This window comes from Canis lupus, chromosome 3, assembly GCF_011100685.1.
Source record: "Canis lupus familiaris isolate Mischka breed German Shepherd chromosome 3, alternate assembly UU_Cfam_GSD_1.0, whole genome shotgun sequence".
NCBI classification, from domain to species: domain Eukaryota; kingdom Metazoa; phylum Chordata; class Mammalia; order Carnivora; family Canidae; genus Canis; species Canis lupus.
The window spans coordinates 27429832-27452462 of NC_049224.1; the positions used below are offsets into that span (position 1 = coordinate 27429832).

The window sequence follows — 22631 nt, forward strand, 5'->3', positions numbered from 1 at the left end:
TTATAAGGCATTATTTAAATTTTAAGGCAGGAATGCATATACAAAGGGCATCCAAAATACGGAAACATACGTGGAAATAACAGCTGAATTTCTCTCTGCAGCTGTGTTCGACACAATTCTTTCTTCTTTAAATCACTTACTTGCTGCTGACATGCTTCAAATAACTCCAGTATCTGCTGACTCAACTTGAATCCACCGCAAAAAAAGTAAAAATTTTGTTCAGAAATGTAAAAGTAATTATTATACCAAGAAGTTTAAAACAACACTATCAACAGTATTTTAAATATATTATCTCCTTAACACTTTGCCAAAACTATCACTCAATAGTACTTAATAACTGAAATAGTTACTAATTTTTCCAAAGTAAAGTATCATTGATAAGTCACAATAAAGTACAGATGGTTACAGAAAATTCTTAATGAGTATAATCCATAGGATAGCAAACTACAATCTTCAGTTGCTGCCTGTTTTTGGAAGGCACATGGGCTAAGATGGTTTTTACATTTTTAAAGGGTCAGAAAAACAAATAAGATATGCAACAGAAACATACAAGGGGCCAAGTCTAAAATATTTACTACCTGTCTTTTTAAAAAAGAAGTTAGGCCAATCCAATATTCATATCACCAATAACAAATATTAACAAACTTTGGAAGAAAAGCCCCTGGTTGTCTTTGCTTATACAAACCACTCTCTTTCCCCATTTTTACAACACTGGCCTGAATCCTGTCTTCTTGTTGCCATCTATAGACAGATCTCCTTGTTTATTGACCTATCTGGTTCACATTTTCCCCTCCAACTCAATTCTTAACCATCATCACAGGTAATTACCTCATCTGCAATGGGCTATCACAACATATGCCACCATTTCTGAACTCTTCTTACTCTAGTATTTTTCATCAGCATTACACTCCCACAGCCATAACGTGGTCTTTACAATAGAACAGAACTCTAGCTCTGAAACTTTAAATTCCAATATATTATCTTGGCTTCAATCTCCTGTCCAATTCTTACTTTCTTATTACTCCCTTCATATCTGCCTCAGAACCACACAGACCTGGAGTTCACTAAATTCTCCCTTTCCTGCCTGCTTATTAGCACCTGAATGGTATGACTTCCTTCCCTACCCAGTCTATACCACTAAGTGCATCCCTTGAACCACTCACTCTATTTTATCATGCCTTAACATTATCCCCTTATCATGCTCAATCTAAAACCTGTCCTGCAAAACCCTAATCTTAGGGTCTATACAACCATCTTCTAAGCTCTTTCATCAGAACATGAAACTGAAAAAAATTTTTAAATCACAAAACTGGCATTTTTCAACTTATTTTATTCACTCAGACTCCCATGCCTCTGGCTGATTTTGCTAACATTTTTTCACCATCACCACTCTAAAATCTTTACTACTTTCCTCAAGTTCCCTATACTTACCTCATTTTCTTTAGCAAATAACTTTATACAAAGTTTACTAAAAAAAACCCTGAAAATAGCAGATGTAACACTCCTCCCAGTTTCCTAACTATAAACTTGCAAACTAACATATCTGAATGAAATCTCATCTTTTTATCTCTTCGGTCAGAAAAACTGTTCTCTTCCCCTGCTCAAGGTTAATCCCTCTACCAATACTTCTGTATTCAAGCCTCCTGATCACCTCCAGTTCACAAAATACTTCCATCAGTTTTTCCACCTCTCTTGCATTTCAACCTCTCCCTCTCTAAGCCTTCCCAGCGTCCATATCAGACATAAGTCTCACCCGCATTTAAAATGTTTTCTTAAAACAGACAAAGCAAAACAAAAAAAGAAAAGCTCATAATACATACAGAGAAAAAACTAGTGGTTTTCAAAAGGAGAGGGTGGAGGAATAGTGGAAATACATGAAGGGGATTAAGAGGCACAAACTTTGTTACAAAATAACTATGTTACAGGATTGAAAGGTTGGGCATAGGGAACATAGTCAATATGATAGTAACTTTATACCATGACAGAGTAAGTACAGGTAATGTAATGAGCATTTCCTAACATACATAATTGTCAAATCACTGTTGTACACCTAAAACTAATATATAGTAATATATACATGTCAACTGTACTTCATTAGAAATAAATTTTTTATTTAAAAAAAGAAAAAATGTTAATAGACTGGCAAAAAGTAAACAAAATATTTTCCTTTGTCATGTTTAGAATACACATTTTAAGAAGGCAGAGGCAGTCTGGGCAACTTGACAATGAAAGAGACATCATTTTTTAATATCTCTTTGATAACAATATTAATATACTTAACATTAATATTTTAATAGTTTTTTAAAAACCCTCTCTCCAAAAAGGACCAACTAGAAGAATAAAACAAATATATAAAACCAAACCAAAATAAAACAAAACAGGGTCAACAAATACAAAACAAATGACTAGGTCTTACTCATGAACCCCAAAATATGAGCAATTGGGACCAAATACCAATAGAATCAAGACCCACATGGTACTAGAAACATTAAGAAGGACAAAAAGAAAAAGATTTTGGAGAGTCCTGAAGCCAGACCATCCAGAAATCAAATTGCCTAAGGGGTACTACACTTCCTGACCCCTTCCTCAAATTGAGGAATCCAATTCAGAGTGGAACAGCAATCAAAACTGGGGGAGAGTTTCAAAGGCTACAGATGAGAGTTCACAGGTAAATGCACGGGTAAATGCCCAGTTCACAGGATCACAGAAAGATCAAAAATTTCAAAACCATGTAAAAGCTCCCTTCTAAAGCAACACAGCAGCAAATACTGCCAGAAGGAGAAATCTAACCTAAACAGTAGAGTCATAAGGGTCAAAGAAAACAGAGTCTAGAATGATTCTGACTCCCAGGTGACAGCTGACAATGCCTGGCAACATCCTAGTTTCATAACCAGGGGAAAGAGAGGTGCCGTAGGGGTGGTCACAGGCATCTAGTAGGCCAGGATGCCACTAAACATTCTACACAATGAATAGGATGATCCCTCACAGCAAAGATTATTTGGCCCCAAAATGCTGATATTGCAGAGGGTGAAAAATCCTAGTCTAGATAAAAGAAAAAGGAAAGAAAAGATCTCGAAAGTATATTTCTGAATACTACATAATTAGAGAATAAGATTCCTAAAACCATAAACCCTAGGAAAGGTATAGTCTACCCAACCATTCTAATTTAATAGTAGTACAGGAAAAGGCACCTCACTTTTATTTGTATTTATAAAATATGAAATGCAAATTTCTGGAATCTCAGAAAGAGAGATGAGAATTGGAAAACAGAAAAAATTTGAAGAAATAATGCCTAAAAAGGACTCTGGTCAACTCCCATACAAAGTTTTTTTTTAGATTTTTTTTTTTAAGTTTTATTTATTTATTTTATGATAGACATAGAGAGAAGAGAGAGAGAGGCAGAGACACAGGAGGAGGGAGAAGCAGGCTCCATGCCGGGAGCCTGACGTGGGACTCAATCCCGGGACTCCAGGATCGCGCGCGCCCTGGGCCAAAGGCAGGCGCTAAACCGCTGAGCCACCCAGGGATCCCCACCATACAAAGTTTTTATAAGAAAACTAAGAATAGAGTAACACTGCTATAGATAATCAAACACACACCAGAAAGACATGTTCACAAAACTAATGGAAATTTTAACATACTATATCAAGCCAAGGCTTCTTCTCTTGTGTTTTCATTTTCTAAAATGATAAGTGACTATCAAGTATATATACTAGTACTAACAAAAAACAATTGGAAATCTACATTTTGAAAACTTGTCAATATCAGTAAAAAACAATAAATATTTAGAAGTATATTTACCACAAAGTATATAGAACTTGCATACTTAAAATTACAAGATAGTGATGTGAGAAATTAAAAACCTAAATAAATGGAGGGCTACACCATGTTTATGGATCAAGTAACTATTGTTAAGATGTTAATGCTCCTAAAATTAATCCATAGAGTCAATGCAATCAAAACAAAATAAGATACCTAGCAAGTTTGTTTCTAGAAATTGAGAAAATAACCTTAAATCTTATTTGAAAGGCAAAAGACCAAGATAAGCTGAAAAAAGGGATGGAAAAGTTGGAGAATTTACCTTGCCAGACTTCAAGACTGACTTACTATAACAGTTATAATAATCAAGAAAGCATGGCATAGGCAAAAGGATAGATTTAAAAGATAAAAAAGAATACTGAAGTATTTGTGAATATAATGATACACCTTTCATGTGCTTCAAACTAATGAGGGAGAGAGGTACAGATAAAATAAAATTGGTAGTACGCTGGTGGTTTTTAAATACAGCTCAGTGATACGAAGATTTATGATACTATATTCTATTTATATATTTGATATTTTCCATAATAAAACTTTTTAAAAAGCATCCAAGTTAATAAAAGGTTTGAAAGAAGTTGCTGGTAAAGTGGTTAACATAAAATTTTAAATGACACTTGAACAATTAAGTTTTATTCATTTGCAGGGTTGGCAAACTATGGCCTATAAGCCAAATACTGCCCCTGAACTGTTTTGCAGAGTCAGTAAAATAGAATAATTTTTGCATTTTTTAAGCATTGTTTCAAAAAGAGAGAAAAGAAAAAATATTTAACAGAGGCCCCACATAGCCCACATATCTAAAATACTTACTAATTGGCCCTTATAGGAAAAATTTTGCCAACCCCCTGATCTAGAGATTCAGGTAGATCAACACAATCCTAGAACTAACTAATAGTAAGTAGCATCCTACATATAACTACCTTTCTTGAGTAACAAAAAAGAAACTTCTTTACAATAATGCTCAAATGAATTTTTCATATTTATAAAGTTCTTTCATCTGAAAAATCATATTCATATAGAAACATTCCTATACAAAAAAAATTATGATTATGTGAAAAATATAAAATTATATATACTTGCTCCTTTCTCTTTTTTACATTCACAGAAACATTTCTTCTTTTTCAAGTACTGCTATAATGGAGAACTAATAGGTTTCTATACAAAAGAATTCTCCTCACTATCTAGCTATTTACTTAGGGATTCACATTATCAAATTATGTTCTCGAATTCTAGAACAGACACCATACAGAATATAGAGTACAAATAAAACAAAACTCAAAACAAATGTACCAACATGCTAAAATAAGACTTCTACTTAAATTTAGAGAAATATTTCAGAAGATGGCTCAATGTTCTTATAATTCTGGTGTGGGGCATGAAATGTATGATATGAATTCTCTTTGGCTGATGAATTAAATATTCAAATCATATATGTAATACCAAGGTGATTATAAATAGCACTTCAGGAATTTTCTTTAATTGCTTTTATTTCACTCAGAAGCATATTTTTCTTCATTAGTTTAAAACCATTATTCCAACATAGTACCCATATAATAGATTATTCTTAAAGTTGTTTCAATCTCTACAATACTATCCGTTTAGGCTGCCCTCCCAAGATCTATTATTTTAATTAAAAGTAACTGTAGAAGATATTTATTTCTCACTATAAGTAAAACTTGTACCTGTTCAAAACTGTACAAAAGATTTACCTACATATAGCATAAAATACTAAAAATAACGTATCTTCCAAATATAAATGCCCATTTTTCTTAAAAAGTATTATAACCTGTCTTCAAAGTCAGTCCCAAACAAATTACCAATGAAGTTGTCTTAGGTCAACACAAGCCATCAAGGACAAGTATAGATTGAGATTCAGAAAAGTTTTTAAATGTGTCGATAAATAAAGCTTAAGGTCTAACTTTCACGTGTCATTCTCAGCAGCTTCTACATCTGTCCCCATTACCCGGGTCCCCATGTAAATAAAAATAAAAGTAAAAATTGAGCTGGCATTACCAAGACCTGATCATATACTATACGAAAATGGTAACAGGTTTTTTACTAAATATAAGTGCCATTTGAAAAAATAAACACAAGTTAGTAGAGAGCTTTCAAAGACAAGGGAAATAAATTTAAATATAGTATAGAAAACATTAGTTATTAATTCATAAGCATTTCAACAAACATTGGCAATTCCTCAGGCTGTCTCTTGCTCTCTCCCCTTAGGCAACAAAAATTGCCATAATCCTTGTTACATCTGTAACTACAGAAAAGCTGGTACTAATTACTGAGTAAAATAAAGCTAGATATATAATAATGGTTTAAATTCATTATTGATGCTGAATTCCCTTTCTCTTAAACTAAACTAAACTAAAATAAAATCAGGAAAATCTCATGCCAAAAACGACATGTTCCTTGCTGGTGTGTTAAATTATGATGTTTCTATTAGGAGTAGAGTCTTCTTAATTAACTGGCACACTGATTAGGCAGTTTGAATTGCTGATTTCTTTCTCAAGTTTGACTGCTTCTAGGTATATATTACTGAATTTGACCAAGAAGTAAAAGGAGAATGGAAAAACAAAACAAGCTTTCACTTGAGGACCTTTTGTGCAGAGTCCTAGCCTAGATTTTCTACATAAAAATACATTTCAGTAGCTTTCAAAACTTTTCTGACACATACATTAGAAAGATAGAGCTCTAGGAATAAATTTAATAACCAAGGAGGTGAAAGATCTCTACAATGAAAACTATAAAATATTGACAAAAGAAACTGAAGACGACAAATAAATGGAAAGATATCCCGCATTCATGGATTGAAAGAATTAAAATTGTTAAAAAGTCCATAGTACCCAAATCAATCTATAGATTTAATGCAATCCCTACAAAACTCCAATGGCATTTTTCACAGAAATAGGAAAAAAAAAAAAAAAAAGCATTGCTAAAAAGCCCTATGGAACCACAAATAACCCAGAATAGCTATAGCAATCTTGAGTAAGAACAAAGATGGAAGCATCACAATCCTAATTTCAAATTATATTACAAAGCTATAGTAATCAAAATAGTATAGTACTGGCATAAAAACAGACACAGAGACCACTAGAGAGCCCAGAAATAAACCCTTACGAATACAGTTAACCCATCTTTGACAAAGGTGCCAAGAATACACAATGGAAAAAGGACAGTCTTCAACAATGTCAGGGAAACTGGATATCTATATGCAAAAGAATGAATTTAGACCATATCTTACACCATGCACAAAAATCAATGCAAAGTGGATTAAAGATTTAAATATAAGACCTGAAACTGTAAAACTCTTTAGAAAACATAGGGTAAAAACTCCTTGAGAATGGTCTTGCAATGATTTTTTTGACCCAACACTAAAAGCACAGGCAACAAAAGCTAAAATCAACAAGTAGGACTACATCAAACTAAAAAGTTTCTGCACAGCTCAAGAAACAGCCAACAAAATGAAAAAGCCACTTACAGAATGGGAAAATATATTTGCAAATGATATACTCAATAAGGGGTTAATATCCAAAATCTATAAGAAACCCATATGATTCAATAGCAATGAATCAATCACCCAATTTAAAAATGGGCAAAGGACCCGAACAAACATTTTTCCAAAGAAGACACACAAAAGCCAACAGGTACCTGTAAAGATGCTCAACATTACTAATCATCAGGGAAATGCAAATCAAATCCACAATGAGATATCATCTCACACTGGTTAAAGGGCTACTATCAAAAAGTTCAAGGTAACAAGTATTGGCAAGGATGTAGAGAAAAGGAAATCCTTATACACTGTTGGTGAGAATGTAAATTGGTACAACCACACTGGAAAACAATATGGAGGCTCCTCAAAAATTAAAAATAGAATGACCATATCATCCAGCAATTCCACTTCTGGATATTCAAAAGAAATAAAATCACTATCTCAAAAAGATATCTGCACTTCCATGTTCACTGCAGCATTAAACATAGTAGCCAAGATATGGAAACAACCTAAAAGTCTGTCAATGGATGAATGAATAAAGAAACGTGGTATACATACACATATACATATACATACATAGGCACAACATATACACACACAATGGAATATTATTTGGCCTTACAAAGAAGGAAATTATGCCATTTGCAACATGGACAAACCTGGAGACATTATGCTAAATGAAATAAGCTAGACATAAAAAGAAAATATTGCATCTCACTTACATATGAAATCTAAAAAAGTCAAATTAATAAGCAGAGTAGAACGGTGATTATCAGGAGCTGGAAGGTATGGAGAGAATGGGAAAATTTTGGAATTGGATGATAGGAGGAGGGGAATAGCTCCACTTTTAACTGCCTTGTCTCAATGCCCAACAAGGCAATATCTCAACTCTATTTTGTATGTTTTTAATATCCCCTGCAGTAGCATTAGTAGCATTAAGCTGCCTACCTGGTCTGACCAAGTTATTTCCCAAGGTATCGATTATTACTCTTGATAGTGTTCTGGTTACAAAATTGTTTGGATTTTGAGTAACCTACTCCAGCCCTATTTTCCCATAGCCCTATATTCTTAGTGTGCAATTTGCAGAATACGAGCTTTCACAAGAGCACAAAAATTACAAATCTTCCCAGTTCCAAAAAGATCTTGACTAGTTGCTCAATTAATTTATACACCCCAAATCTATGTTCCTTATCTCTGTTAAGTAGTCCAAAATCAAATCACTGGAGTCACAAATGCCCCTTTCTTCCTCTCTTCCCTATATTCAATGATTTCACACATTCTACCAATTTTCTTTATGCATGGTCTCTCACATCTTTTCCACCACATGCCATAACTGAAAGCTTCAGCACCTCTCATCTGAATTAATTTAACAGCTTCCAAGATTCTAATCATCCATGTTCTAGGCCCTCCTTATTCCAAGCTAAATTCCACTATACCACAAGAACTATCTTCCCCATAATGCCAATCTGGTTGTGCTATTCCTCTACACAAAAACCTTCAATGGCATTCTATTGTGAATTCAAGGCCCCAAACCACTACTCCATTTTTATTTCACACTGAAGCTCCCATTCAGTTCACACTGTAGCAGAGGTAAACAGAGGCAAACAATACAAACCATTGAGCACACTGTTGGCAAGAAAACCATTTATTAATATCAGCTATACTGGCACAGATTACCTGGTGTTATAGTCAGTTCTAAGACTGTCATCTCCCTACCCTTAATTTTAAGCATCTTAAGTTCCTCCTCTTTGTATTATCAGAGACAAGGGTCAAATCTTGGTTGTGTCACTTACTAGCTGTGACCTTGAGCAAGTTATTTAGCTTTCTGAGCCTCAGTAAAATTAGGATAATATCCATGTCATGGGGTTGTTGAAAAGACTAAATGACATAAGATATGTAGAATGCCTAGAAGAGAAAAGACAGCAATAAATGTTAGTTTTCTATAAAAGTGTTCGCTTAAAAGAATGAACACAGAACTAACTGCTTGCCTTTTTTCTCCTACAACTAGGCAGGTAGAAAGTAGCACTCAAAGAAATTGTCTCAACAACAAAATATACCTTTATCTTTCTGAAATAAATGCTTCTCTGAGAAACATGAGGTTTGAGAGAATCTTTTCCTATGCTATTAAGCAAAGAAAAAGTTACTCATACTTTACTGGATGATATATACCGATTAATATAAATTATTATATTTACTGAGACTCAACATATGCCTAGTCTATATGCAGAACCAGCAGTTATTTAGTTAGTTCTAACAGTTAACTATTATAGACATAAAGATACATGCAAAAATATAGAAAAATTCAATACTTATAAATTCCACTAAAAAATGAGCCTGCATATATACATTAAAAACCAAAAAATAGTAAAAGATCCTTATATATTCAAAGAGTTGGTCAGATTTGATTCATACCACAGGCTTTCACACTATAGCATTACAAGAGTTTCTTTAAAATGAGAAAGCAAAGAAAGGAGAATGAATGGGGCAGTGGGGAATGGGGGAAGGAGACGGTATGGAAACACTACCAAAACTTCTCAAGTCAGTCTTTTCCCATTTTACTTCCTCTCTTCCTCCCTCCTGCTGGTTTTCCCTAACAGCTTTCCTACTTAATAATAACAAAAGAACGACAGAATCATTTTAATAAATAGTGCTAGGACTACTGGACTAACAGTATAAGAATGAAGTTGGACCCTATTTCATATCATACAAAAATTAACTCAAAACGGACCAAAGACCTAAATCTAAAAGTTTAAACTATAAAGCTCTTAGAATAACACAGACATTAATTTTTGTGATCTTGGATCAGGCAATGATTTCTTATATATATATATCATCAAAAGCTCCAGCAACCAAAGAAAAACAGATATACTGGACTTCATTAAAATGAAAAGCTTTTGCGTTTCAAAGGACACCAACAAGAAAGGAAAAAGACAAACCACAGAATGGGAGAATAGATTTGCAAATCATTTATCTGACAGAAGTCTAATATTCAGAACATATAACGAACTCTTACAACTCAACAATAAAAAATAAATAACCCAATTAAAAAATGGGCAAAAGATCTGAATAGACAGTTATCCAAAGAAGATACACAATGGCCAACATGCAAATGAAAAGATGACCAACATCATTAGTCACTAGTGAAATGGAAATCAAAATCACAATAAGATACCATTTCATACCCACTAGGATGGCTATAATCAAAAACAAGACAATAACAAGTGTTGACAAGGATGTAGAGAAATTAGAACACTCATACACTGTTGGTGAGAATGTAAAATGGCATAGCCACTTTAGAAAACACGTTGGCAGTTCCTCAAAAACTTATAGTTACCACATTACGAATAATTTCAGTAGGTATATACCCCAGAGAAATGAAAATATGTCCACACAAAAACTTGTACACAGATTTTCATAGTAGCATTACTGAAAATACTCAAAGAACAGAAACAGCCCCAGAGTTGATCAACTGATGAATGCACAAACAAAATAAGATAGATCTATAAAATGGAATATTATTTAGCTATAAAGAGACAAAAAACTGACACATGCCACATTCATGGATGAACCTTGAAAATATGCTAAATGAAAAAAGCAAGACAATATAATGTATGATTCCATTTATATGAAATGTCCAGAAAGTAAATCCTTGGGAGATAAAAAATCAATTGGTGGTTGCCAAAGGCAGGGGGAGCAGGTTGGGAAGGTCAGGTATGGGAAGGGACTGCTACTGGATATAAGGTTTCTTCTGGGGATGACGCAAATATACTAGAATTAGATAGTGGTAATGATTGCAGCACCACTTTGCAAATACACTAAAAACCACGGAATCATATATTTAAAAGAGTGGGTTTTATGACAGTTATATCTTAAAGAAAGAATGATAAAGGAATAAAAAGCAGCACAACTGAAGAATGAAGCAAGCGTTCCTTTTTTGACCCAACATTTTCTGCAAACTTACTATGTTCCAGACCTATGCTGGTTTCTAGGAACCCAAAGATCAGTAAAACAGTCACTATACTCTTCAGGATCATTCTCCTTAGCCTACAAATGTCATATTTCTTGAAAGTGGAGGAGCTTTGAAAATGCAAAAACAGGGCAGCCTGGGTGGCTCAGCGGTTTAGCGCCTCCTTCAGCCCGGGGCGTGATCCTAGAGACCTGGGATGGAGTCCCACATCAGGCTCCATGCATGGAGCCTGGTTCTCCCTCTGCCTGTGTCTCTGCCTCTCTCTCTCTCTGTCTCTCATGAATAAATAAATAAAATCTTAAAAAAAAAAAAAAAGAAAATGCAAAAACAGCAAATATAAGCTATAGACAAGCCAAGAGAACATTACAAACTCTTCTAAATAACCTAGAATTAGGGGGTGGGGGGGAGTAGATGTGCTTCTAATATTAATGTTAAATAACTCATTGTTCCCTAAGCCTGATAATGTCATTTTCCAAAAATTTTTAAACAGCTTCAATTCATTTATTTGAAATGTTTTTCACAAATGTTTCTGATAAATCTTTCTTCATATCACTCTAAATATATTAGTCTTTCAGTGACACCTGGATTCTCTATTTTTGACATTCAAAAACCTCATGACAAACACAAAAATCCCAAAAGGAAATGCTTTTTGGCACTTTATTACAATAACTATATGAAAATGTGTTTCTCTATAATAAAAATAATAACAGAGTTTTCTAAACTAAGAAATCAAATGTTCCGAGCTCTAATCTAGATTTTTATAAATCAGAGAAAATATGATTTCCTGATATGAAAGCTACACTTCCATAAAAGAACAGCTAACAAAAATTTAAAAATCAAATTTACACAGAAAACTGCTGAATAGTTTAAACAGAGCAAAAAAAAAGGCATATTCTACTTAATCCAAAACATTAGGTATGTCCAGTGTTTTCAGTACATTATATTAATTTCCCAAAAGTTAAAACTAAAATCCACATTATTATTACCTTATCTTTGGCCTCAGGCAGTGTGATTTCTCTAGGTTCTAAAAATGGTATTTCTCGAAAAGGTGGCACACATCTGACTATATCTGGTACATAGTGTGTATGAAACAATGGCGGCATTGAGTATCTTCTTTCACCTGACAAAGGCACTATGTGGTTAACTATAGTTGGTTCTTGGTGGGGTGAATGGAAACGTTGCCGTTTACCGTCAAGAGGAAGGTTTTTTTCATCGCTTAATCTCCTGAAAACAAGCAATATACCTTAGTGATTAAAGATATAACTTTCTAATAACAAACAGAAAAAATTAAAAATATATAAGTAACAAATACCAATACTGACTCTTTCAGCAAGGCCACATTATTAGCTCTATAGGAATCTTAAAATATTCACTGTGAACATAAGAGATGCCTTAGAAAAATACCCTAGGAAAAATGAGTAGTAATAATGTTTATTTTAAAAAACTACATATGTACATCAGGGTTAGTCTCCTACATTTGAACTACCCCAATGTTTTTATCTCATCAGTGAAAACTTTGTGGGAAAACTTCTATTCATAGAAACACTAATAATAAAAGGTTCTTTAAGGGGCACCTGGCCAGCTCAGCAGTAGAGCGTGAGACTTAATCTTGGGGTTGTGAGTTCAAACCCATATTAGATGTAGAGATTACTTAAAAATAAAACTTAAAAAATAATAAGTAAATAAACAAATAGGCTCTTTAAATCCACCTGATGAGTTCTGGCTCATCAGTTGAAAAAATTATATTAAAAAGCTTAAAGACAATGAACTACTAAAGAAATATGAAAATTAATTGCATTTCAGATAATGGTAATGTATTAATGTTAAATTCCTTGGCATGACAGTGTATTTTGGTTATTAGGAGAATATCCTTGTTCTTAGGAGGAACATACTAATGTGCTCTGGGATAAAATGAAGTGATATCTACAACTTTTTCACATGGTTTAGGAAAAAAGTAGGGGTAGAGAGAACAAGAGGCAAAAAAAAAATGTAGCAAAACTTTCATGAATCTAGGTAAACCACATACAGGGGATTATTGTACTGCTCTTTAAAGTTTTCTGGAGGTATAAAATTTTCAAAATAAAAAAACAAAAGGAAATAATTAAAAATTATACTTCAGACCACGGGAAATGGTCTGATCTCTTTTAAGCTCTAAAATTCTATGGGTCACCACTACCTGACGTTTTTATTATAAAACTCCTTTAGGATTACACTGATTCTTCCCTCCTTGACCCATAAAATATGTGGAACTCTCACTTACAGGTAAAAATGTACAATGCTAAAAACATGAGAGCATATTTAGTACCTTTTAACATAAAAGTGATTTAACTTTAAATGCCTTCTACTGAGAATCCCAATTTTAGTTTTTAAAATATGTCTAACTCTGAGCCAATGGAATTTATTTTCATTTGTGATTCACAAGTTAGCTATCCACACAATCTCAAAAAAGTTAAAATCTGAATAAAGTCAATACTTTCAGCATCATTAGATAGCTTTCCACAACAACTTCGAAGAACTCACAGTGCGTCTAAGCAAAGAATGTAGAGCCAGACTGCCTACATCCGAGTTGTGCTTCCACCTGAATTAACTAGTTGCTTAACCTCTGTGTGCTTCATCTTTCTCAACAGAAGAGGGATAACATCTCAGTGTTGTGAAACTTAATCATTTGTAAAGTCCTAAGAACAATACTGACTACATGAGTGATCAGTAATTCTCAGTGTTATTTTTAATTGGACATAGTTATGGAATGTTTATACAGGTTTAAACAGCAGTATTTTACAAGTACTGCCAAATTTTATTTTAATAATCATCTCTAAAGTTCTATTATAATTATTTTGTAATATATCCATTTCTTTTAATTGATTAAAACTAATTGGCTCTGACTTCTCTATAGAAAGCTTCAAGTTATGCAAGAATTTTTACTAAAATATTATGGAACCTTACCCATGTAAGATTTAGATAAATCATATAGCAAACTTTACTAGAAAGAAGGTATTATGTGCTGAACTGTATACCCTCAAAATTTTTATGGTTAAGCCCTAATACCCAGTACCTCAAAAATGTGGTTTTGGGCATTTGGCCTTTAAAGACGTTATAATGGTGTCATTAAAGCAGGCCCTGGGGAATCCCTGGGTGGCTCAGCAATTTAGCACCTGCCTTCCGCCCAGGGCGTGATCCTGGAGTCCCGGGATCAAGTCCAGCGTCGGGCTCCCTACATGGAGCCTGCTTCTCCCTCTGCCTGTGTCTCTGCCTCTCTCTCTTTCTCTCTCTGTGTCTTTCATGAATAAATAAATATATATATATATATATATATATATATAAAAAAAGCAGGCCCTAATCCCATATGACTAGTATCCCTACAAGAGGCGATCAGGACACAGAAAACACAAAGGCATGACCATGTAGGACACAGAGAAGGCAGCTATCTACAAGCCAAAGAGGGAAGCCTCAGAAGACACCAAACCTGCCAACACCTTGATCTTAGACTTCTGGCCTCCAGAATTATGAGAAAATAAAGTTCTGTTCTTTAAGTCACCCAGTGTGTTATACTTTGTTATAGTAGCCCTAGTAAACTAATACAGAAAACCATCTACTTTAGTTACTATCTCAATTAAAAGTAGTATTCTGAAAAAATAGAACTTCATTCCATCTAAAATTTGCAATGGCAGGAATAAATCAACGAAAATATCCCTAAAATTTTTTAAATATTTAAAATAATTAAGTAAGAAATACTTACTTCCTTCCTCGAAATAATGGAGAAGTTGAGGTCTGTATTGGACTGACATTTCCATATGTCAATTGCTGTAAAGACACAGCTCTTGACAAGCTACCAAAAACACATAAAGAACAGTAGTAATAAACATTTTTTCCTTAAAAACATAAAAAACAATTTCATAAAAACTAAATATTTCACCGATCAAAAGAAAACAAGACAATGACATTTTAACCTCAAATATTTCATATAAAAATGGTTTTTGCCAAGTAGAAAAAAAAATTTAAATGATATGGACCAAAATATCACCACACTTACTCTGTATTCTGAAAATTGAACTGTGCATCTATAAGCTGCTGGTGTGAATAAAGAGTTGGCGACAGGGCAAAGAAGTTATTATGCTGTTGATGGTTTGGGGTGAAAGGCGGGCGACCCAAAATTGAGTTTGGGAACATGCTCTTGTTCACTAAAAGTGAACATGTATTCTTCTACCTAGAATAGATTTTGAAAACAAATTATTATATGTTAAAAATATTGAACTGTTTATTAACTACTGAACTCTTTATTAACAAGTAACTAATATTTAAAGCAATTATCAGTTATGAATTTTGTATGCAGTTATTTCAAAAATTTAAACACATCGCTAAGTCCCCCTATAGGTAACAAAGAACTTGCTAATAATGAGTTTTAAATCTAGATTAAGAATATTATTATTCAAAAAAAAAGAATATTATTATTCAAATGATAGTAAAATACATACAAGTTTCTTATTTCTGATGAATTTACTCTAATATCAACAGATCTTTTAGAAATCAAGTTATTACCACATACTGTGATAATACAAAAGAAACCACCCAATACAGACATTTTAAAAAGCCATACATGAATAAATAAAATATTAAAAAAAAAAAAAAAAGCCATACAGATTCTTATGTTTATACCCAATCTAATTTGTTTAAAGGTAAAAGCCATAAAATGACAACCTGATTCCTAGGATATAGATCTTACAGATTTTCTTAAAGATCTGCTCAAACCAGGGAAGGAATCTGTATTGCCTAACCCTAAAAATCTGAGATTCTCTTCAAAGTATGAAAAACTTATATAAAACACATCCAATAAAAGAGACCTTGTTCCAGAGCAATGGGGAAAATTTATACATAACAGTCCCCCGTTATCCACGATTTCATTTTATGTGGTTTCAGCTATCTGCAGTCAGCTACAGCCCAGAAGTAGATAATCCTCCTGACATATCCATAAGTCAATAGTAGCCTAACACTATGTCACAATATACATATCATTCACCTCACTTCATCTCATCTACATCATCACATAAAGGATGAATATAGTAGAAGATATTCTGAGAGACAACATTCATAAAATTTTAATTGCAGCATATTGTTATAATTGTTCTACTTTATTATTAGTTGTTGCTAATCTTTTATTAGTTGTTATGCGTAACTCAAATTAAACTTTATTAAAGGTACATATGTATATGGAAAAAACATATATAGGGCTAGGTAGTATCAACAGTTTTAGGCATCTCCCCTGGGGGTCTTGGACTATCTCCCCTGTGGATAAGGGGGAGCTACTGTACAAACCAATCAGAACTATTCAATGACCAGGCAAGAGATAAGATATTTATACTTTGCAATGACTGAATCCAAAAGGCTATAAACTTACAAAGAATAGGTTAAGGTAACAAACTGAAAGCAAGAATTAAGTAAATTCAACAAAGTGAAAACAGGATCCTTCCCAACACAGGCAATTAGAAAATCCATCTATGGAATAACTGAGAAAAAAAACCACATAATACAGTAACCAAAGAACCTATAATATAGTAACAGTTTTCCACCAAGGAAAAGTTAAGCCTGCTAACAACCTACAGTGAAGCCTACTACTGAACTGCCCACTCATGCACACAGAATTTTCAATTAGATTTCTAGTACCTCTCACTTAATATAAACATCCATGGATCACTATTAGAAAAAAAGATCAAGGAATAAACAAAAACAATGCCAAAAACAAATTAAAACAAAAAAAATTCACAATTAATTTAAAAAACACTGCATACATATAACAAGAATATGCTATTTCAGGGCGCCTGGGTGGCTCAGTCAATTGAGCGTCCAAAAGACTCTTGATTTCAGCTCAGGTTGTGATTTCAGGGTCATAAACTAGTGGCCCATACTGGCCTCCACACTCAGCACAGAATCTGCAATCCCTCCCTCTGCCCCTCCCCCTGCTCACGCATTTTCTCTCTCTCTCTCTCTCTCTAATAAATAAATCTTTAAAAGAAAAACAGGAATATATTATTTAAAAACCAGAAAAGCCTCTTGGAAATTACAAAATTGAAAGCAGAAGTACTGAATAAAAAAATAGAATATAACACTGAGGAAATCTCTTAGGAAAAAAAAAAGGAAAAACAGGTGGAGGGCAGAAAGAAGGCAGGACAGTAAGATAATAAACATAAGAGAATCAAACTATATGGTCCAATATCCAACATAATGGGAGTTCCTCTAGAAGAGAGAAAGCAAAGAAAAGGAAACCAAAGAAAGCCAATCCTGAGAATTAAAGGACCATATGAGCACAAAGTACATTAAAAAAAAAATATATATATATATATATATATATATATTTGTGTGTGTGTGTATACCAAGATATACCATGGTGAAATTTCAGAAAGTTAGGAAAAAGAAGCTTATGAAACATTACAGAAAAGTAAAATGTTATAAATAAAAGGCTGACAATCGAAATGTCTTTAAACTCCTTATTAGCAACAGCAGAAACTGTAACCATAAGACAATGAAGTCTGTGCTTTCAAGTCTCTGAAGGAAATGCTCTCAAGCTTGAATTCCATACCCAACTATAATATCAAGGCAAGGGAGAAAAACAAACAAACATGTTCAGACATGTAGGGTATCAAAAAAACAAAACAAAACCTGGGATCCATGAAAAGGGAGATGTGCTCTGTACAGTAGAGACAAAGTAAATTCTCCAGAATGATGGTGAAGGGAAGCTACCAGCTTAAGTTAGAGACAATAGGATAAAGGGTTTCAAGAAGATAGCCAAGGGGAAAAAAAAAAAACTTAAAACTTTACTGGCAGATTACTTGATGTATCTGACCACAAAGTTCTGCTAACAGAGCAGAAATACTCATAGGAACAGAAAAGTGGCAAGTTAAAAGGAAATGACTAAACAAACAAGAGCAACAAAAAACTCTCAAAAAGTCACATAAAAAAGGAAATATAATCATTACCTATCTGGTTCTCACAATAACTCATACTAGTTTAAAAAAAATGTTATATGTTCACTATATATCATTTATTACATATTATATTTAAGGATTATACATACTATATATTACATGTATTTACATATTCATGTACATCACATTTTTTAAAAGATTTTATTTATTTATTCATGAGAGACACAGAGAGAGGCAGAGACATAGGCAGAGGAGAAGCAGGCTCTATGCAGGGAGCCTGATGTGGGACTTGATCCCGGGTCTCCAGGATCATGCCCTGGGCTGAAGGAGGTGCTAAACCGCTGAGCCACCAGAGCTGCCCTGTACATCACAATTTAATGATAAAAGAGGGCATATAAAGGTGCTAATTCCTCATTTTTGGTAGATGTCAATTTTAAAAACAAGGTATAGAAGGTTTAAGTTTTTTTGTTTGTTTGGGGGTTTTTTTAGGACAAAAGAAGAAAATAACACTTAAGCAGCTAAAAGAAATGGTAGCTACCTCTGGGTATTGAGACCAGTTGGGTGGAAAAATTGAAGCAGGAGAAAACAAGAAAGAAGACAAAGATCTGGGAAGAAACTAATAAATCACTCATACAAATTTTGTTCTTCTTTCAATTTTTTAAGATTAAAATTCCTGAGGCTGACCACAGATAATGAGATTCACCAGTCCAGGGTTCATAATGGATTGTGAACAAGAGTCTTGGGACACCATCAGATCTCATCCAAAGTGTCCAACTCCCTAATCTGAACAAGAGACAAGTTGTTACCTCCAGAAAAGAATTTATCAACTCTTTTCAACAACAGGTCTATACTTCCTATTGTAGAGTTTAAAAAAAAAAAATCAATCCTATCATAATTGCTAAGCTGTACTCACTGATTTTCACTGCTCAGAGGAAACAAATTATCTTGAACCATGCAGGATTCCAGACAACCCCTTATTAAAAACTCACTCAATCACAGAAAGCAAGATTCAAGACATGCAATCAAAGACCTGTTCTACCCTTGCCCAGGTTCACGCTCTTCTTTCCTGGCCTTCTTTATTCTGCTTCCCTGACCCAAACTCTCATAAAACATAAATCTTATCATAAGATTCATGAGAAAATGACATTAAATATAATTCATTATAATGAATTTTGCTTGATATTTCATTTTGTTGGAATATAAATACTATAGATCTCACCAAACAAGGGAAGGAATTTGTATTCAGAAAAGCTAAAATTAAAATGTTCTACTCTCAGATTTATTTAAATCAGTTCACAGTTAAAATTCTAGACACTTTGTTTACATCTACAAATTATATGCTTGTGTTTTTCTTCTGGGCCCATATAAAGTCCTATCCACATATACTGAGACTTTTAGACCCAAAATGACATGTCAGCCCAGACTCCACCTTATTTCTATTCCATGACATATTAAGATCCAAACTAAGTCAAAAGATGTATTGTGGCCCAGTAGTACTCTACAAAGCTAATGACCAAATTATCCAAGGCTTAAAAGCTTACAATGATTACACAGCCAAAAGTTTACCTTAAGACAGATATCTAGTTCAGCCTATCCCAAATTTCCAGATAAGCAATGAAGCTTTTGCAGTCCCTCCACAACCACGTATCTGTCAGGTCCTCCTCATTATGAATCTTGGCCCTCAAGTCTGGCTCTTAACTAGGCCAGCTTTCACAGTAGGATCATGCCTACGGAAATTAACCAACAGAATTCAATGCTCCACAGCCTAGGCATCCTGCATGACCATCCAGAGATAAGGAAGTAAGCTCAAAGTCCAGTAATTTCGATTCCTCCTTCTAATATTTTTTCTAATACCTTTCAACACTGATTTTGATGAATAATCTAAAATTACCCAAAAATAATAACCTGTCATACATTATAAAGGATCACTTCTAAACGGACTCTAAATTTAGAATATAAAATCCAGCAAAACTATTACCACAGCAGAATTACGGAGACCTCCACAAAATCTTAATTTTTTTTCTTTATTCTGAATGAAAGGCTTCTTCACTAAGTCTCCACAATAATCTACATAAAACGCTAGTCCGTGTTAACTGTGGTAAATAGCAGATACAACTTCATGATAAATAAAATCAGATATTGGTGGTATCCTGTTCTTCTTAGCTCAAGAGTTATCAGTTTCTCAATATGTATAGGACTATAAAATAGTATAATCTGAGAACTTCTGAAGTGTTTTAAAAACTGTTGGATTCGGGATCCCTGGGTGGCGCAGCGGTTTGGCGCCTGCCTTTGGCCCAGGGTGCGATCCTAGAGACCCGGGATGGAGTCCCACGTCGGGCTCCCGGTGCATGGAGCCTGCTTCTCCCTCTGCCTGTGTCTCTGCCTCTCTCTCTCTCTCTCTGTGACTATCATAAATAAATAAAAATTAAAAAAAAAAAAAAACTGTTGGATTTGGTTCTTGTCTTAAGGAAAGAACCTTAAAAGTTGCTTCTTGACTAAGGCTGACCCAATGGGAAATTACACAGGTTTACTTGTAGATAATCATACATGAGAGCCACGGGCTGTATAAGAGTAGTTTACAAAGTAATTCCTACTGACACAGTATTTGCTCCTGTAACTCACAACCTGGAATTTCTCTCCGAAACCTGACCTCTCCTCCACAATCAATTAGAGAACTTTCAAGGTTACATAAATCCTTCATCCTAGGATTTCCCGGAAAGCAGAATCTCCTAGGATAAAAGTCAAAAGCCAGAACTGTGGCATCTAAACCAAGTCATCTGCCCACTGTGTCCAAACGCCTACGCCTCTGATCTCCTAAACTCACTTTTCTCCACAATCCAAAAAGTCCCAATTCCTAAATCCTGCTCACCCGTTGCCAAAACTATCTGAAGGCTTTCAAAAGGACATTCCTTTTTAAGAATTAGAGTCGAACACCAATAAAAAACAAATTTATATATATATAAAAAAAAAGAATTAGATCCATCCAAGAGCTAAACATTAGTCTTGTCATGTGGTTTAAAACAGACACTTCTAAAATGACTGGTAAATGGCCTGTTTCACATAAAGCCAATATTATGGGGGCATTTCCGGACTAGATATCATTGGGGCTAACACATCAACAAAATTATGTCACTATTATTGGCCACTATGAGCCTCTTGGCTGTACATATTAAGAGCGTGTAGGAGGGGGATCCCTGCGTGGCTCAGCAGTTTGGCGCCTGCCTTCGGCCCAGGGCGCGATCCTGGAATCCCGGGATCGAGTCCCGCGTCGGGCTCCGAGTGGAGCCTGCTTCTCCCTCTGCCTGTGTCTCTGTCTCTCCCCCCCCCTATAAATAAATAAATAAATCTTTAAAATAAAAAAAAAAAAAAGAGCGTGTAGGAGGGCATCTGGGGGCTGCCTTAGGCTCAGGTCACGCATCGGGCTCCCTGCTCAGCGGGGAGTCCGCTTCTCCCTCTGCCTCTCTGCTCTCAAAAAAATAATAAAATCTAAAAAAAAAAAAAATCCAAAAAAAAAAAACACAACCTTGTAGCAAAACAGCATACAAGACACTATTCACAGAAATACTACGTTACCAATAATACACACACAGATGTCGTGTTCAGTTATGATCTTCCCTCCCCAAAATCACTATCGCCGGTTAACAAGTTCCGACTCAGCCTAAGTTTTACAGCGCGTTTCCTTTCCGTTCACCCTTCTGGCAAGAAGTGCCACTTTAAACAAAGGGCTGGACGGCGGAGAACCAGAGGGGGCCCTGGGCCGACGCACACGGGCCCCCGGGCTCGCCCCCCCCTCCCAGCTCCGGCCCCGGCTCGCCTCCGGACGGGGCGTCAACGCGAGGGGCGGCACGACGCCGAGAGCCCCCTCGCACCTACCGCCAGCCCAAGAACGGAGGCCCCGCGAACACACGTCTCAGATTTCGAGTCCTCGACGCAGACACTCACCTCGGCGGCTCAGCGCCCTCTGAAACACCGCGCGGGAGTCCCGGGCACTCTTCCTCCCGAGGTCCTAGACCGAGAGCGGGGCGCGCGGAAGGGCAGCGAGCCGGCCGAGGCGGTGGCCCGCCTCTCCCACGGAGCGCAGCAGCCCGGCGGCCGCGCGAGTCCGAGCCGTCCCGGGAGCCGCGCCGCGCGGCTGCAGGAGGAGCCCCCGCCCCGCCCCGCCCGGCCCGGCCTCCCCGACCGCGTCCCGTTCCGAAGGCCGCTAACTCACTCACAGGGGAGCCGGGGGAGGGCTGCCGGGCCGACCGGCGCTGCCCGCCCAGGGCCCACGGCCCACGGCCCACGGCCCGAGCAGCGAGGGCTCGGCGCGCGCGGCGGGCGCCCCCCTCCAGCCGCAGCAGGCCCGGCCCGCGAGCTAAACCCCGCGCTCGGCGGCCGGGGAGGAGCGACTCCGGAGGAACTCAGGGCCGGCCAGCGTGTGGCGAGTGCGGGGCGGGAG

At 35.8% G+C, this 22631-nt stretch overlaps 1 protein-coding gene across 2 annotated transcripts in view; it reads right to left on the bottom strand.

The window, feature by feature from the left end:
- Positions 1–22290, bottom strand: part of TENT2 (terminal nucleotidyltransferase 2) — a 62656-nt gene extending 40366 nt beyond the window's left edge. For both annotated transcript variants that reach the window (XM_038532468.1, XM_038532467.1), the window contains exons 1-5: positions 22136–22290; positions 15307–15480; positions 15013–15102; positions 12263–12500; positions 71–185 (exon numbers count right to left, since the gene is read on the bottom strand). In XM_038532468.1, the coding sequence (XP_038388396.1) occupies positions 71–185; positions 12263–12500; positions 15013–15102; positions 15307–15443 (580 nt within the window). In that variant the 5' untranslated portion in view covers positions 15444–15480; positions 22136–22290. The remainder of the gene's footprint in view (positions 1–70; positions 186–12262; positions 12501–15012; positions 15103–15306; positions 15481–22135) is intronic.
- Between the last annotated feature and the right edge of the window lie 341 nt (positions 22291–22631).